Genomic DNA, 18,849 nt, shown 5'->3' with positions numbered 1-18,849 from the left:
ATTAACTGTAGTTAGATGAAAAATTTCTTGAAACCGAATTCTTAGCGTCGAGATTCTTCTCGACTTACGTTAGATAAGAATTTCGCGTTCGTTCGATAAATTCTAATAACCTACGTGTATATGCTGTTATAAGAGTTAAATAAGAGTGGATTCGGTTAAGCGGGCTCGATTCTGTTAAGTGGGCTTGATGAGAACGGAGCTTGCTAAGGTAGGAACTTACATACCAATATATAGCATGCTTATTTTTATGCATGATTTGATTGTTTTAAATTGGGAAAGATAGTTTGCGTATCAACCATGCATGTATATGTGATATTATGTTTTGCATTGTATTTCCTCGATATAAATTAAATATATAGATAGCTTTTGTGTGAAATGGTTTTGCGAAATCTGGGTAGCGGAGATTTATTTTCTTGGTTAAAATAGCAAAACTAGTTTTGGGAAGGGTTCTCGTCTCTTGTCTCAGTAAGGAGACAGAGAGATGGATTTTGTAATGTGGGTAAAGATTATCCGGTTGTATGTAACTATGTGTGAGGTTCTAGATTGTTCCATGGTTAGAATTCGTTGTTATTTACGATGATTCGCCGTTTGGGAATCATCGGTTGTCATTTACTATGACTGGCCCGTTTGGGAGTCATAGGTTGCAATTACTCGATTGTTGGAAATCTAGGAACTCACACATACAGAACCAACAGTTTTAAAAGAAAAACTAAATATGTATCTATATGTTTATCATGAGGGGATTTAGAAAAGGAATTGTGAATTCCTATAAAGAAGGAACTGTTGTCGCATTTCCGGAGACGGCAGTTCGCTCTAGGATTCCAACTGTGGTGTACACCTTTCGAGGTGGTGGGCCACCTTTAAAGGAATGTATCACTGGATGTAGTCCGGGAATTCCTTTTTTACTTTTCTAGATAACCATGCTTGTACGTGTCACGTTGTATGGTGCTTAGCTTGTGTGAGGTTACATGTTACCTTGATGAGGTTTAGACGCGAGGAGTGAGAGTTTAGTCCACTCCTAGATGTGTGTCAGGATCCTGAGCAGTCTGCAGTCGTCAAACGGTTGACCACCGTAAGTTAGGTGACAGCCCGTATGGGGGTCGTGGTCACAGGGCCCACTTGAGCCCTAAAAGCTTTGGGGATTTTGTGTGTACGAACACAACAACGGCATTTCAGCTCCCTGCCGGTAAAATCAGGAAAACAACGGTGCATGGTTCACACTAGAAAGTACTGAACCGAGATATGCCTGTGACTGGGGCTGAGTACCAGTCATACCCTCACCATTCTAATAGGATGCAGCGGCCACAATAGTTGTATGATGATTGTGAAAACTATATTTTGAATATTAACGAAGCATGTCGAAATGATTTCTACTAGTTAGTGATATATTATATAGTCACGATATTTGGATATTATTATGGAAACCCTGCATGTTTTAAATGTTTTCTATAAGTAGACTATTTATTGGTTATGTGCGTTTCTACTGGGCATAGTTGTTTTGCTCATCCTATATTAACATTTCAGCCGAACCAGTTGCGGAGGAGGCATTCCCTAACCCTAGTGATGATGGTTATGGGGATTTGGGTAGATTTCCTTATGCTTGACGAGGGACAGGGTTAATTAAGTATTTTGTGGTATAGGCTGAAATTAGTTCCTTTTGCTGTTTATAGAGAGTATTAGCTCCTTTGGTTGTATAGGAGAGGGTATAGCTCTTTTTTTGTTGTATATATAGAGAGCCAGTTCATTTTGATGTAATACTCGATGTATTAGAGTAATAGTTACACTTAACATTTTGGATACATTGTTATTAAGTATGAAATGGGTTTATATATATATGTGGTTGTTGGAAGGTGGAATTTTGTGAATTTCCAGGTTATGACAGGTTTTTTGTATACGAAACGTCGATTAAACAAAGAAAACTCTGCCAAAATTTCGTTAGAATTGGGATGGTGTCGGTCTCGAGATTCACTCATCGTCATCGGGATGTGTGTTGGGTCTCGGGGCGTGACAAAATATCACAGCATCATACAACAATTAATAACCCAAAAAGACAATTCAACCATGTAAGTTACTAGAACAATCGAACAAAATATATGAAATAGCTAAATGAGTTATCATTCATTCACTTACTTTTCTCCAAGAACACACTAGCTTATAGTTTCTAGGCATAGAAAATACATGAACTTACTAGATACTATACTGATGATATTAATTATGATGACATAAATATTCTAGAAGAGTACACAATAAAACATGGCATTAGTTTTAACTTTTAACATTGATGCGTGTTGTGGTTAACAGGGGAAGGAATCATTCAAAAGGTGGAAGCTCATAAAATCTTCTTTCTTTATACATTTGTACTTTAATCCGTTATAATTTCCCACAACTCTACAACTGCTAACTTGAAGACATAAAATCAAACTTTGTATACATAAGTGGTGTATGAAGTATAATTAAGATTAAAGAGTTCCTCTATGGGGACTCAAAGCCTCTTTTGCTTGGCATCGAATTAGATCTCCAACTCCACATAATTCTTACAGGACAACACGAGCTGTTGCTGGAAGTTGGAACTTATCTTGGAACATTACATTAGTACCTTATCTAGGAAATTGGAAGACTTGAAAACATGAGCTGCTGCTGAACGAAGTTGGAACTTGGAAATCTTGGATACTAGCTACTGAACGAAGTTGATGAGCTGTTAAAGAAAGTTGGAATTGAATACGACTTTGATCTCTTAAGCAGTTAATCTTATAAAGTTATAAGCCCTATTGGGACTTCTTGGGCTTTTTTTTTTCGAAAAAACAAATATGGGCCCGACTAGACCGATTAGCCCCAGCCTAACTGACTTGTCCACCGATTATAGCCTTAGGCGAGTCGCCTGGGCACCGCCTAGGCCGATTTTTAGAACAGTACTTCTAACCCCAATAACTGCAACATTTGGATCCACTAAAGAAAGCAATTAATTATACCTCTTTGCTTCCACTTATACTTATAAACGACATATTAAAATGAGATTTTCATATATGAGAAGCCACAATTGGTTTTAATCTAAGGGTTCAATCTAAGTTTGTTTTTCTCTTATTCCAAAAAACTACAAAAGAGAACCAACCTTAGAATACTCATTTTTAAGTATTTAACCTCAGAATACTCATATCATCAAACAAAAGCACAAAACAAAATTTTGTTGAAATCTTCCATGTAGCTAGTAAAGTGTATGCATCAAAATCGATTAAACAAAGATATTGACAGAAAACCCGATAAAGAAAGCAATTAATTATACTGCTTTTTTTCTTCCACTTATACTCGAACCCGACATTAAAATGATATTTTCACAAATGAGAAGCCGCAATTAGTTTTAATCTAGGCTGGGTAATCGAAACATTCATTTTTCCCTTATTTTAAAAAAAAAATAAAAAAATCGAGAACTATTGTGTTTGTCTCGAGTATTCAAAGCCGGCATATAGGAACTTGAGATGAGTGGTAGCAATTTCTTCTTAGTCTCATTAGCAGAAAACAACCCAAGTTTATTTACCATATCCACACCGCTTTTCAACATTTCCTACAAAACACAATCCCTAAAATTTAACCGACCCAAATCCTAAAAAATAAAAAACTAACAAAATCATAAAATAATACAATGTCACTACCTTATCGAAACTACCTTATTGAAAGTGGAATTAGATGCCATGGTATGTATTTTTAATAACGCTGGAAGCGGTGATTCATCAAAATTTAATTCCCTTATTCTTAAACCCAACTGCAAAAAGCGACACCACGAATTAGATCTAAATCAAATAAACATATGAATCTTGATCTATTCAAATGTTAACAATAAGATTTTGCGAAACCTACCATGGTGGTTTTTCTCAATACTGGCTCCTAAAATGATTTATTCATCCAATTTTTGTATTACTTTCCTACAAATTGAAGTTGCAGAAGATCGAAATTTACATCAAATGGAGGCATTATAATCCATATTCATTGCCAACCCAAATTATATATGTGCCTAATAGAAATGTAAAGATGGCGACGTGCAGAGTTATTTTGAGATTTGGATAAGAATAGAAAGACCCTTAATTGAGAGTAATTAGACCCCCCAAAAAAATAGGTTAAAGGATCTTAAGAATTGTTACAAACTACGGGGAGTGCCCACTGGTATATAGTATAATAGTCAAACTGATAAATAGTACCGAAAAAGAAATACACTAATGCTCAAAATCTCAAAATAGGGGTTTATTGAAGAAGGACCTGTTGTTATTTTCGAGCTCGATTAACATGTTGTTGAAGCTAATAGAAGAACTCATAGGTGCAAAAGAATTCATGAATTGATTAGGTGTAGTCAAATAGGTGAAAAGCATAATTCAATCGTGAAACAAAGCATCGGTCAATGTGCAGTGTGATACATCCGAAAAAAATATTAAAGTTATGATGGAGTTCAACTAAGAGATTTATACTTCAATTGTGAAAACAAATTAAAGCGGGTTTACATATGATACATCAAAAAGAAAGAAAGAAAAAATTATAAAGTGTCAAGCTACAGGTATATGAGAAGGTAGATTTCTAGTTCAAATAGCAAAAATTGTTGGCGTATTTGTGACAATAGTTTCAACAAAAAACACTAAGAAATTGTAACAAAGTGATATATATCTACGCCATCTACCACAAAATAGAGTATTATACATTGAAAAAAAAATAGAATATGAAGCTTAAAGAGAGTAAATCCGGCCATTGTATACATTTGAGTTTGTTTCAATGTATAATACTCTATGATTTAGCATTAAATCAATTTGTAAATGAATGGAAGTATAGGACTGCCTAAAGTATCTGACCTCGATCGAGTACGGAGAATTTCTTGCCACGCTACTCCATCTACTATCACTGGAATTATTAAAAACAAAGCCCTAAGTTATCATCCAAATATGATTCAAAAACATAAAAAATATATATATATAAATTCATCAATAATAAAGAATGGCTTATTGAAGTATTGGTTTTTGGTGTGGATTGTTTTTCTAAGTCTGACAGCCTAATAGTTTCCGAGGAAATCAATTCTTGGTTCTTATCTACCATAAACCATATGACAGGAAAAAAAACCCCACTACATTACATTATGATCATAGTGACAACCGAAGATCATGTGCACTGTCTCTGCAAGCTCAAAGAAAACACTTGTAACCATACTACCTAATGATACCAAGAAACAAATCACAACAGATATGAAAGTTTTCATACGTTATCGTGATAGTTATGTTGTGTGGATCTGGGTTGATGTGGATCTCTAAGTCGCCAGCATCTCCCATAAGAGATGGATTAATCAGACTCAAAAATCTCAACTTATCAAAAGCGTATTGAAACAGAGCAAAAACTAATAAGCTTTATATAATAATGGGAATAATATCAGCTTCTCTATCAACATAAATGCAAAACTACAATTAATCATACAACCATATGATAATATAAGATAGATAACACTAACATCAATAGTCAAATACCCATATCCCAATTCTCTCTCAAAACATCAAATTCCATAAAAATCCAAAATTTTAGACATAAAGCAACTCAAACAATATATAAGAAAATTCAAACATATAGAAAAGAAAAAATCCACCTCAACTTATTCTTCTCCGCGTAACTCTTAGCAATTTCTTTACAACCGATATGTCGATTGCATATCATCAAAGAATTTAGCTAGTAACTCAAACATGTAAAGAAAATAAAACAAATCCCAGATCAAATACATAACTAAAAAAAACCCCATTTAGTAATTTTAACTAAATCACAAAAAGATCAAAGTTTTATAGTGCTTGATCAAAAGCCCATTTGAATGAAAAGGACGGTGAATGGTCTGAGAAGGATATGATAATATATATATATATGAAAAATCTCTGAGAAGGATATGATCATCTACATGTGAAAATCAGTAAAAAAAAACTTGATTATAAATTACAAATGGGTTTAAATTAAAAAAAGGAAAAAAGAGGAGTACCTTCAAGGAAGAAGATGCAAATTGAAGATGATTAATTTTCATGCATATATTTGAGGAGAGGAGGTGACCCTAAAATCCAAGGCGAGTTGTATTTTTTCCTGAGAAAAGAGAGTTTTGGTGAATTTATAGGATTTGTAGTTTGGAGTCTACACGTTTTTTTTAGAATCAAATTTCATATTTGTATGATTCGTGGTTATATCACGAATTAGTTTAAAGAGTTGGCGTGTAACTGGTTTGTAGAACATCTAAACAATCTCGAGAATATCCTATGTCCAATAAAATTTAGAGCAAAGAACTATTTGTAATAAATCAAAATATTGTCCTTCTATGTAATTAACTTTGTGTCTTTACTTAAATTTATTTTTTGTTGACATGGCTTCCTAATATCACATATGAGCATTTTCGCCTAGTGTGCAATAATAGATTTAGATTTATAGATATAGATTATAGATGATATATCGATAAGTAGTTCCTTAAAATCGTAAAATTGAGTGGCATGCCGAAAAAATATATATTACGAAATTTGGTAGTATGGGCTATAGAGAGAGAGAAAATGGGGAAGGTCCTTACCTTACCCCTTGATTCAATCAACCAACCAACCAACAAACAAACAAACAACAACTAGAACTGGAACAACAAGTCGTCTGGTTTACTAGCACATACCACCACCACCGGATCTCCAGGTCAACCAAAGATCGGGAACGTTTCATCGGTTTCTAAAGGTATTAGATTGGATCTTTATATATGTTCTTTTTTATATGGTCATTTTCTAAGTTTATTTTTTTTCTTTTCAGGAGGAAGAGATGTATGGCGGTGGGAATAATAATAATCATCATCATGTATTTCCTGTATTTCTAGAGGAGAATAATAATAATAATAATCAATTTCAGGATGATACTACTATTACCTCTAAGCAGCAGCTCCAGTTATTTGGAAATCGTAAGTTGTATTTTCTTAAGAATGTTTTGTATAGTGGGCTAATGTGGCCAAAGTTATCCATTGTGGGTAGATTTACCAAAATTTTCCTACTTGTCAAAAATGCAATCAAACTTAATTATAATGGCCAAATATTTAGTTGCCCACTAGATTAAAAAGAGCCTAGTGTTAATGTGGGCAATTTTTTTTTTCCCCACCCTCCCACACACACATACACTTGTACATTTGGGTATTTGAGGCATGGCATCTTGGGTGGGGTTTGGGAGTTTGCATTGGCACTCACTTATGTAATTATGATTTGTAAACGTAATTCGTAGACACTCACGTTGGACTTTCATGAGTCTGTATATTTCTCTCTTTTGACTGTCTAAGGGTGTGGTTTTAAGATGGTTTTCAGATTCTACATTGGAGGGGCTTATTTCTTTTTACTTCTTCATGTTTTCATTTGTCATGGCATATATATTTCCATTTCTCAGACAGTTTAAGTTACCACTGTTTATGATGAGCTTTATAGTGTAATCATGATTTATCTGGATTTTCACTGTTGATCTTCTTAGCACTTGACTATTTTGTCTTGGCTGATCTATTAACTCATCTTCCAATATTCAAATGTATAGTGCAAGCAGCCTCTGGCCTTGACCCAGTTAACTATGTTGGAAACGAGCATGTCTCTACATTGAGGCGGCCAATGAAACGCTGCAGGGAGTCAGAAGATATATCAAGCCAGCAAAAGCTTCAGATTTCCTTGAATAATAACTTCTATCAAGAGGAGGTTGACCGTTCAGCCTTTATTCCTAACCCAAATCCTGTATCAACGGGGCTGAGACTCTCATATGACGATGACGAGCATAACTCATGTATGACCTCTACTAGTGTACATGGGGCTGCTCATCCTTTCGTCCTTTCTCTTGGTGATAATCTGAGGACTGAGATTAATAGACAGAAGGAAGAATTAGACCAATACATCCGTATTCAGGTACTATTTTGTCTTTTTTCCTTTTTTGAGCTGATCACCAAAAATAGACACAAAAATGAAAGCAAACAAAAAAAGAAATGCAATTTTCTTACTCTTAGGCAAAAGCGAAGTTACATTGACACGGACAATTGTGTCTGCAGCTGACGTGGATATGAAGTGTTTGGCACAGTGAAATATACAAAATTTATGTATATCACATACAATATGTGTCCATGTGTGTTCCGACTCGGTCACGTAGATACGTATCCGACACAGACTATTTTTCAAATATGGTGTGTCCATGTAACATAGGGCAAAAGTGGCTTTGGCTCCCAAAGAATAGAGAATAGAAAAAAAAAAATACAGGTATAGTGAGTCTCACAATAAAGTATAATCAGAATATACTTAGTTGTTGCCAAGAAATTATTCAATTTGCTTTTGTGGAGTTGAAAAGTTATGGTAGAAGAACAAGAGTAGTCCTTTCAAGGGTATGGCAATAAACATCTGTTCAACGTGGGTTTTGACAAATTTTAGTGTCAATCCTCGGCATGCTTTTCATTTACCAATTATCACGATCTAATTGCTCTTGGTGCATTTTATTTCAAATAGCTGAAACCATGCTTAAGATAAAACTCTTGGTAAACAACAGGAAGACCACATTGCAAAAGGAGTAAGGGAAATGAAGCAGAGACACATGGCTTCTTTTCTTAGTACCATCGAGAAAGGGGCCAGCAAGAAGTTGAGGGAGAAAGATTTAGAGATAGAGAACATGAACCGTAAGAACAGGGAATTGGTTGAGAGAATAAATCAGGTTGCAGTGGAAGCACAGTCCTGGCAGTACAGAGCAAAGTACAATGAATCAGTGGTCAATGTCCTTAAGAACAACCTCAGACAAGCCATTGCACAGGGTGCTGACCGATTGAAGGAAGGTTGTGGTGACAGTGAGGTCGATGATGCAGCCTCTTCAATTATTGATCAGAACAATCCTCGCAGGATCCATGGTGGATCTGGGAATCCCTCATATGGAAACCATCTGGGATCGAAGGACCAAATGACGTGCAGGGCGTGCAAGGTGAAGGAGGTCTCCGTTCTTTTACTGCCTTGTAGGCACCTCTGTCTTTGCAATAATTGTGAAGGATTTGTTGATGCATGCCCTATTTGTCAGTCAATGAAGTCGGGGAGTGTTCAGGTATACATGTCATGAGGTACGATCTATATCATTCCCTTCTCATATGCTGGTTGTATCTAGATGTACGGTTCATATGCAAGGGAAGTTGTATTTCTGTTTTGGAAAGTGAAGATTGGGATTATTAAACCTTTGCTCCCATACTGTGCTTTAAATGAGAGTACAGATCGGTATACAATGAAATCTTGTCAATACTTTTTAGAATTGCATGACTTGGTCTGTTTTTGTGATTTTACTGCTCAAACATAGGTTTCTCAGTTATCTACAATAATGTAGTATATAATTAATCACTTTTTACGTATAATGAGATGCTAGTTCCTGTGATCTTGAGATAAACACTCACAACACATGACATACGAGTACGAACTCGAATGCGTCCAGCTCACCAATGATCCGACCAAGGTGTGGCTTGGGTTAAACATATATGAGCAAAGCTTTTTAATTTTATGCTAAGTGGAACTAATTGTAATAATTAGGAATTATGAACGACCCAAAATTGAATCAATGTCCATAATAACAACAAATAGAGTCAATATCCAACCAAGGTATGCTTTCTTTTTGTTCTTTACTGTACATTCTCATATTGGTTTAGAGTTGCAGAGTGCAAACCGCTTGATATCTACCCGTTCTACAGTTACATGAATAGCTCTTTGGTTCTCTATTTCTATGGGGAAGTTTGCTGTCCCAAATGTTGCCCCCGCCGCCATTAGTATTTAGTATTTACGGCTTCCAAATCCTTTCTTTCATCGGTGTAGTTGGATATACATATCAGGGTTTAGCCAGAATAACATACAGACACACAAAGTCAGTTTTGCAAACTAATCACTAAGAGCATTTCTAATGCAAATCACTATGAAGGGAAATTGAGAGTTTTCACCTTTGAATACCAAAAAGTCTTTGCCCAATACAAGGGTGACAAAGTCACAATGAGGGTAGCAAGTCTTGTTACTGAGATTTTCACTAAGCTGTGAGTTTCGGACGGAATGTTTTATTCCGTCTTTTGTGTGTTTTTTTTTTTATAAAAATTTCGGTTTTTTTTTTTTCATACGGAATGTTTCATTCCATCCCGCTTGTTTTTTCGGTTTTTTTTTTTTTTTAATTTCGGATGGGATCATTCCGTTCGGCGCGTTTTTTCAATTTTTACATTTAAACAGAATTAAACATTCCGTCCGAGGTTTAAAGTCACATCTGCATTGGGCAACTTTTTTTCTTGTTTTTCACCACAAATGTAGCAAAGAGGGGAAATAGTTCTACGTGGAGATGAAAAAAAGTTGTTTGCATTGGGAATGCTCTAACTTTCATATCGAAACGCTTCCTTGGACACTGAATCTTTCTCTGCCCTAACAAAAATTATATATGGGTGGGAATTCTGCCAAAAGAACATAAAGTGTTCAAAATTTCATCCCCATACTCCTCCCAGCTTCCCCCACAACGACAACGAGGATAAACGTGAATATAGTCAATTTTTTCAATCTATTTCTTATCTTATATAGAGGCAAGAAATGTACCCCGTTCATCGATATATATACGTGACAAACTTCTGATTTTTGCTTTATTATCAATGGCACTAGATCGAGGAGCAGATCCAAGAAAAACTGCAACACCAGGGAGAGGAGGGGAATTAACATGCGGACAATGGCACCATCTTAGCTCTCCACCACATACATCTTTAATGCACTAACAGATTCTCCTAATTGATATGTATTAGCGCTTATAGAAGTTTATATCGACAAAATGTTGCAAGAGAAAACGGCATATAAAGCTACAAATGCTGCAAAATCTGTTCTCCTAAAATACTTGACTCTTGTAGAGTTTAAATTGCAGATACAAGCTGCAGCAATGTAACGTGACCCATGTAAAGCCAAGGAATTAAGAAGTATTCATTCCTGAATTGAAAACTATGACACTGTTAGGAAGGGTTTTTGAGTAACACACGATGTTTAAACTTCTATTTTATTTTGTACTAGTACATAGCCCGTGCAGTACGGCACTGAAAAGTCCAACCGAAGCCCGCCCAGCAGAAACTCGACTAAAAAGGCCCAACCGCATACCAAAAGTTTCAGTCTTTGTTGACTTCAATAATAATTTATTATTTTTGTTGCCCTTTCTTATCATGCTCATACCCTATAAGCCTTTAGATCTCCTGTGTCATAATTTGTGAAAAAGATTTGTAGCCGTCGGATGGAAACCTATGGATCTCCTGTGTCATAACTTGTGAAGAAGATTTGTAGCCGCCGGATAGAAACCTACCGCCCCACACCGACTATTTTTATTAGATAGATGAGTTAGTTGTAAAGAGCAAAACCCATTAAGGCCCAAATATTCATACCATTACTCAAAATTTTCTTCAATCTCCACAAGCATAAAACCAGGGCCAGCCCTGAGGACAGTCCGCATAGGCGGCCGGCTGAGAATTTTTTTGCTCCTTGGGCTATATACTCATTGTGTCATTGTCCAACCGCAACTAGCCATGTGTCATTTTTTTCTCTCACCTCACACAAGTTTAACAGAGACGGAACTCTCAATTAGAAAACTAACTGAACGAAATATATTAATAAAATTGAACCACAAAATAAGGAATCTATGAATCCTAGATATTTGGGCGGGATATCTCTCCCTCTCTCTTTTCTGTTCGTCCCTCCAACTTCTCCACTTCGTTTCTCTCCTTTTCTTTCTAACTCACAAAACAAAAAGAAAAAAACACGATAAAAAAAACAAAGAAAGAAAAGAAAAAGACACAATTAGCATTCCTCACCCCATATGGACAATGATAAAACAAAAACCCAAAGTATATAGTTTCAAAAACATTGAAAATGTACTAGGCTTTGACATTTAGTTTGAAAGAGAACAGTATCATTTCATGAAGTGCAACAATATGTAATATTTTTGGAACCAACAAAAGTGAATAACTATATATCTTTCTGGTCGGGAAGACATTAACATTTGACAAAGAGCGAAAGAGTAAAGTCTGGATATATTCAAATAGATCGTTCATTTCCTAACCATTATAACACAATGACTAAATCTAATTAAAAGATTTAAAATTTTTTGGATTCACTTTCTTCATAAGAAAAATGCCCGTTAAAACACTCTTTGACTGCAAGGCCGCCTTCATTAGTTCAAGTCCTATATACAGATAGAATAAAAATAAAAATCACAATATATACATAGACAATGATCATCCAAGTTAAAGTTCTTTAGACAATAGTTTCTCAGTAACCTCCTCTATTTCGTAATCACACTCTTTTCCTCAAGGGAGTTGACCTCCTAGACGTTAAGCAAAGTGATGGTAGAGATCGTAAGCATGGGCATAATTACCAGCTCATATTTCACCGTGTACGTCACTTGCCCTTTCACAAAAGCATCCCCATCAGTTGATCCCATACTTTTAGTGGCATCAACAAACCACATGCCCTTTCACAAAAGTATTTCTGTCATGTTGCCAGAATGCTTGGAGATAACAGGAGAATATTCCCAGTAGATAAAACTGCTTTTGGTTTCAATACCAGGTTCTTGTCAAAAATTGGCTGAACGTAGGTGGCACTACTATAGGTCCCATCAGTCTGCAAAGTTAAGCATTCGAACCGGATTTGGTTGCTGCCAATTCAAAGAAATTTAGCTACTTAATTAAGAGGAACTGATAATACATGGGTGTTGTCAACACGGTGAGTAATGAACTAATATTTCCATAAACACTTTACCTCTGAAGGTGATTGATTGTTGCCTGCAAGGTGCGAGCTTGTATGCCCCATTTGATGGATTGAGTTCAGCCTCCCTATTTGATGATAAGGTTCAGTACTAGGCATATCAACTGTTTCCCCAACGTGTATTGCTTGCATAATGTTACTTTCAGCGTTATTTTCTTCGTTTTCCCCTGCAACACCAACAAAGCAATATCAATAACTTATTACATATTTCACTAAAAGCTAAATAATACAAATAGTATAATACTCACAAACTTACCAGGTTGTAAGTTTATCTTCTTTGAATTCCTTGCCTTTTTTGTTGTTCTTTTTCCCTTTGGATCCTTGATTACGCCTTTGGGTTGACTTTTTTCTTTTCTCGGTTTAGGGTCACCTCTTTGTTATTGGATCATCAACATTATTTTCTAAAACCTTCTTACCACTCCCTCTTTCAGGCTGGAGGATGGATAAAAATTTTTGTTTGACACGGAGCAATTCATCTTTGGCCAAATTAAATGCATCACTCGACATTGTTGCTTTTATAACAATAGATTGTGCAATGTGCATGAGTTCACTATGTCGTGCTGACACAAAGGGATCCAGGTCATGTCTAATAACATCTCCATCAGTATCAATAATAAAATTTGATGTAGCATCTTTCCTCCACCTATTCAAGTAATATTTTGATGGCAATTCAAGCCATCGTAAGCTGCGTACCAACTTCAAAACATGTCCACATAATACTCCAGTGAACTCAAACTTTTTGCAACTACAATTTAACATCTGAGTTAGAGGAACATACGTAACAGTGCGAGATCTTTGACGGTCATCAACTGGAATAACTTTATATGTCTTTGTTGTGCCATCGTCCTCAATGAATTCCAAATCCCAATCAATCAAATGAACTAATTCATTCTGGAATTCTCCAAATATCTTCCGAGTATATGTCCGTGAAGCTTGAAGTTCTAGCTTCCAGTGTGATCGAAGTGGAGGTAAGAATTGATGTGACCTCTTTGCTTCTTCAGCTTCTTTTTTCCGTCTATCCGCCAACACTTTCGGTCATCTTGTTCGATGAACTCGCTGAGGAGAATTATTGTTCTTGGGAAGAACTTCTTTAAGAAACTGTTCACACTCTCACTTCTTTGAGTTGTTGTTATACCCGCACAAAACTTCGAGCTTCCATACACTTGAGCCCACTTCTTGTGCACTTTGTACAAACCCTTCAACCACTCATTTTCTACTAGTCCATATTTTTCAAGCAACCGTCCAACTTGTTTGAATTCTTCTCTTGTCTCACGGTTCATATATCGCACATTTTCATCTCTCTTTGGAAAGAAGGTATGTTGCATATAAACGTGTTTTAAGTGCTTTGAAGCATTTAAAAAAATATGCCACAAGCATAATCTATGGTGCGTACCTGGAAATACTATTTCAATTGCATTTGCCATTGACTGAGCTTGATCTGTGAATATTGTTTTCGGATGTTTTCCTCCCATAGCTTCCAAGAACCTCTGGAATAACCAAACAAATGAGTCTGTAGTTTCATTAACGAGTAGTCCACATCTGAATAGGTAATGCGCCCATGGTTGTTCACCCCTGCTATTGGAGCACAAATCATATTATAATTGTTGGTGTTATATGTGGTGTCAAAAGAGATAACGTCACCAAAAAAATTATAGTCGATTCTCGATTTCGCATCACACCAAAAACAACCTGATATACGATTATCATCATCTGTCATGAGCTTAAAAAAAAAAGACTTGTTGACTTTTTGCTTACTTTGAAAATAACTAAGAAGACAATTTGCATCCCCCTACTTTAGAAAATCGATACGCCTTCTCTGAGCAAGATTATTAGAATCTGTTCGAGTAAAATTTAAGTTCCGGCTTCCACCTGCTTCGGCACGAAAGAAAGCGTATATGGCACTAGGCCCAATTCCAGCAGCTCGCATATTGAAAATGATGTCTTCTTGAGAAGGTTCAATGCCTCGTTGTGATCTTAATTGATGAACTCTGGATGGAGGTTCAAGGTTATGATTATGCCCCTCTTTGAAATTCGTAACGGTATAGTTTCCACCATCAACAAGTCTAATTTCCAACATTGCTTCACACCATGTTCTTCTTACTGCTCTTTTCTTCACTGGAGTACTTTTCTTATGGTATTCACCTTCAAAGGAACATGTTAGTTGCCTTCGAGTTATCTTTCCGTCTTTGTTCTTACTCATTTGATTTTTCCTTATACTAAATCCAGTAGCCCTCGCATACAAATTGTAAAAATCATAGGCTTCTTCTTCCGAATCAAATGTCAGTCCAATCATACTTTCGCCACTATCAGTAGTACTTTGGATTTTTGTTTCATTGTTGTCCATCTGGGTTGAGGAATGTCTTTTTCTTTTATTTTGTTGTTCTTTTTTGTGAGTTAGAGAGAAAAGGAAAGAGACGAAGTGGAGAAGTTGGAGGGACAAACAGAAAAGAGAGAGGGAGAGATATCCCGCCCAAATATCTAGGATTCATAGATTCCTTATTTTGTGGTTCAATTTTATTAATTTATTTCGGTCAGTTAGTTTTCTAATTGAGAGTTCCGTCTCTGTTAAACTTGTGTGAGGTGAGAGAAAAAAATGACACATGGCTAGTTGCGGTTGGACAATGACACAATGAGCATATAGCCCAAGGAGCAAATTTTTTCTCGCGGCCGGCTGGGGCCCCAAACTTTGGCCTAAAATTAAGGCCCCCATGGCTGGAAGCAATTGTGGTCAACTATTTTTTTTTCGGTCCAAAAAGACTTTAGCAAACAAACATCCTGCTGTTTTTTTTTGGCCCAACATTTGGCACAAACGAAAATCATTAATCACATATTACATAAAGCCCAAAAGGGCAAAACCTCATCGATACTTTATCAAAAAAAAAACCCCCTATCGAACTGTACATAGGCTTCAGACTTGTTCTCCACGACTGGCGACTCCACTTCTCCTCTCAATCTCTCGGTTTTTGCAATTCTCCAAGGTCTCTCTAGTTCTCCAACTTGGACTCCACTTCTATCTCTTTTAACAATATACCTGCAACTCCCAAATAAGTAGTAGTTTTTTGTTTACTACTTTAATTAATTGATACATATTAATTCCTTAAAGCTTTAATCATACTTATTTCCAAAGTAAGTATTTTTTAAACTATTCTATGGTTCTATACTTCTATTTAATTCCATTTTCTTTTAGTTTGAGATGACTAGACATTAATAGCTATTGTTATGTATGTATTTTGTGTGTTAGCTGGGGTTGTGGTGATTTTTTAATTAACCATATCATTGTTTGACTGTTTGTGAATTTTAATTGTCACTTGTCAGTCTGTCATCATACCTCCGAATCCTCCAACTATAAAGTATCATTCTGGTTCTGAGAAAAGAAAAAAGAAGCAAAGATTAGACGATGCCGCTCAATTCCAAAGGGGAGATATAATAAATTTTTTTGGTAACAAATGACAAGTAAAAAGTTTAAGTGAAACAATGGTTGATGTCGAAAAAAGGAATGACGATGATAATGGAGAGCATGAATTGAACGAAGATGTTGAAGCTTTGGTGAATGAAGATGTTGAATCTTTAGTGAATGAAAATATTGAACCTTTGGTGAATGATAATGATGAGCCTTTAATGAATGATGATATCGATCAAAATACAAATGAGAATACATAACATGTACCTGTCCACTACTTTGATCCAGCAAATTGGGATAATATTTATCAAAATCTTAGATATTTACTTGTCGAAAAGAGTCTTATAAAAATTACTAATGTTGATTTTCCCAAAAATCACCTTGGCAGACATTTCTCTTCGAAGCATTACACTTGAATAATGCCAAATGGATTTAAAGAAGATAGAACTTGGCTTGTATATTCTGTTTCTTTGGACAAGGTCTTTTGTTTTTGTTGTAAGTTGTTCAAGCAACACACGAACACTTCTCAATTGGACAGTGAAAGGTATTGTGACTGGCATAACCTAAGTAGAAGGCTTTCAGAGCATCAATCATCTCCAGAGCATCTTCTTTATTGGAATAGTTGGTATGAACTAAATAAGATATTTGACAAGAATGAAACAATTAACAAAAAAAATGCAAGAAGATGGAAATCAGCAAAGAGAGGGAACATTGACAACAAGTGTTACTACGAATACTTGCTTTAGTGAAAGCACTTGCTAAAGGTAATTTGGCTTTTCGTGGGAAGAATGAGAAGATTTAATTATGATGAGAATAATGAGATTTTTTTAAGTTTAATTGAAATGATTGCTGAATTTGATCCAATACTGAAAGAGCACATTCGGCGCATTCAAAGTAAAAAAATCCATTATCATTATCTTAGCCACAAGATTCAAAATGAGTTAATAGAATTGTTAGCAAGTGAGGTGAAGAAAACCATTGTCCAGAAAATCAAAGAAGCCACGTACTTTTTAGTAATACTTGATTGTACACCGGATATTAGTCATGAAGAGCAAATGTCGCTTGTGATTCGATTTGTAGATGTTACATCAAGTTGCCCAAAGGTTGAAGAGTTCTTTTTAGGATTTTTGAAGGTGGATGACACATCAAGACTGAGCCTTTTCCATACACTCAAAAATGTTTTGAACACTCTTGACATTGATATTGGTGATATAAGAGGGCAGGGTTATGACAATAGATCTAATATGAAAGGAAAACACAAAGGAGTTCAAAATAGACTACTTGAAATAAACCCTAGAGCCTTATACACCCCATGTGGTTGTCATAGTCTGAATCTTGCTCTTTGTGATATGGCTAGCTCTTGTTCAAGAGCTATATCTTTTTTTAGAGTGGTTCAACGAATCTATTCATTATTTTCGTCTTCCACAAAGAGGTGGAAAGTGTTTAAAGATCATGTGAAAGATGTGAAGCCCAAGTAAGGTCTCTCGCTAAAGTCGTTGTCAGCAACACACTGGGAGAGTCGCGTAGACAGTGTTCGTGCAGTTAAACATCAAGCTCCGAAAATAAGAGATGCGTTAGTTTACTTGGCTGAAAACAGTGATGGTCCTAAAACAAAGAGTGAAGCTGAGTCACTAGCGATATATGAAATTGAGAGTTTTGAGTTTTTGCTTGCCATAGTAATTTGGCATTATTTACTTTTTGTTGTTAACTCTATTAGCAAAAACTTTCGAACTGAAGGCATGCAGATTGATGTGGGCATACATGAAATGAAAAGACTTATTTATGTTTTTGAGATGTATAGAGAAACTGGATTCGAAGAAGCAATAACAGAAGCTAAGGATATTGCAACTATGATGGAAATTCAACCAGTTTTTTGTGAAAGACGGATTATTTGTAGAAAAAAACAGTTCGACGAGAATGTTAGTGAAGAAGTGACACAATCAGCTGAAGAATCATTTCGAGTTAACTACTTCTTATTCATAGTAGACCAAGCTCTTTTTTCATTCACGAGTAGATTTGAGCAGTTCGAAGTGTATGAGAATTTTTTTGGGTTCTTGTTTGATTTAGAGAAGTTAAAGGTTGCAGATATAAATAGCTTAAAGACTTCTTGCATTAATCTTGAAGAGTTTTTGAGACATGACGGTGTTTCTAATATTGACGGGATAGATTTATTTTCAGAGTTAAGAATCATGAGAGAATTTTTACCAGATAACACAAAGAAAGCAATGGACGTGCTAAATCATTTGAAGTCACGGGATAATTGTTTTCCAAATGCTTGGGTTGCATATAGAATTTTGTTGACTATACCAGTTACCGTCGCATCTGCAGAAAGAAGTTTTTCAAAGCTGAAATTGATCAAATCTTACCTTCGATCAAGCATGTCTCAAGAAAGATTAAATGGATTAGCTATGTTATCTATTGAAAAGTCTTTAGTAGAAAACTTGATTATGAAGACTTAATTAGTGATTTCGCAGTTAGAAATGTAAGAATACTAGCTTTTTCAGTAGTGCTTAGTTTTTGTAATTGAATTTTGGTATGAATTTGTTGATGTTAAGCACATATTTAATTCCGTAAGAGTACCAAGGAATTTGGACTTAATTTTTTATCAAATAAGAAAAAAATTTGGCTTATGTATTTTTCATTATTTATTGGTAGATGCCACACTTTAGGATTTCGCCT

The 18,849-nt window shown here is 35.6% G+C and overlaps 1 protein-coding gene, 2 long non-coding RNA genes and 1 pseudogene across 5 annotated transcripts; 2 read left to right on the top strand and 2 right to left on the bottom strand.

Annotated features, from left to right (window-relative positions):
- Positions 1-3,130: 3,130 nt before the first annotated feature.
- LOC147523472 (uncharacterized) lies at positions 3,131-6,080 on the bottom strand. Of its 3 annotated transcripts, none has more exons than XR_015196459.1 (4): positions 5,233-5,307; positions 4,830-4,878; positions 3,648-3,757; positions 3,131-3,559 (listed from the first exon to the last, which is right to left on the bottom strand). It is a non-coding gene; the product is annotated as an uncharacterized LOC147523472 (long non-coding RNA). The 3 variants fall into 3 exon arrangements; XR_015196461.1 differs by lacking the exon at positions 5,233-5,307 and adding an exon at positions 5,987-6,080 and having other exon boundaries at positions 3,504-3,559; XR_015196460.1 differs by lacking the exon at positions 5,233-5,307 and adding an exon at positions 5,108-5,218 and having other exon boundaries at positions 3,504-3,559.
- A 419-nt stretch (positions 6,081-6,499) lies between these two features.
- Positions 6,500-9,267, top strand: LOC147523471 (E3 ubiquitin-protein ligase BOI-like). Its single transcript, XM_086598749.1, has 4 exons — positions 6,500-6,708; positions 6,781-6,925; positions 7,540-7,898; positions 8,527-9,267. Exons 2-4 carry the CDS (start codon positions 6,790-6,792, stop codon positions 9,079-9,081), a joined length of 1,050 nt encoding a protein of 349 aa, XP_086454875.1. The 5' UTR covers positions 6,500-6,708; positions 6,781-6,789; the 3' UTR covers positions 9,082-9,267.
- Positions 9,268-11,673: 2,406 nt separating this feature from the next.
- Positions 11,674-13,118, bottom strand: LOC147523470 (uncharacterized). Its single transcript, XR_015196457.1, has 3 exons — positions 13,027-13,118; positions 12,765-12,937; positions 11,674-12,660 (listed from the first exon to the last, which is right to left on the bottom strand). It is a non-coding gene; the product is annotated as an uncharacterized LOC147523470 (long non-coding RNA).
- A 4,296-nt stretch (positions 13,119-17,414) lies between these two features.
- LOC147523469 (uncharacterized) lies at positions 17,415-18,697 on the top strand (annotated as a pseudogene).
- The last annotated feature ends 152 nt before the right edge of the window (positions 18,698-18,849 follow it).

This window comes from Coptis chinensis, chromosome 1, assembly GCF_015680905.1.
Source record: "Coptis chinensis isolate HL-2020 chromosome 1, ASM1568090v1, whole genome shotgun sequence".
Lineage (NCBI taxonomy): Eukaryota > Viridiplantae > Streptophyta > Magnoliopsida > Ranunculales > Ranunculaceae > Coptis > Coptis chinensis.
The sequence above is the reverse complement of the archived record's forward strand: the minus strand, read 5'-3'. Positions and strand labels throughout refer to the sequence as shown.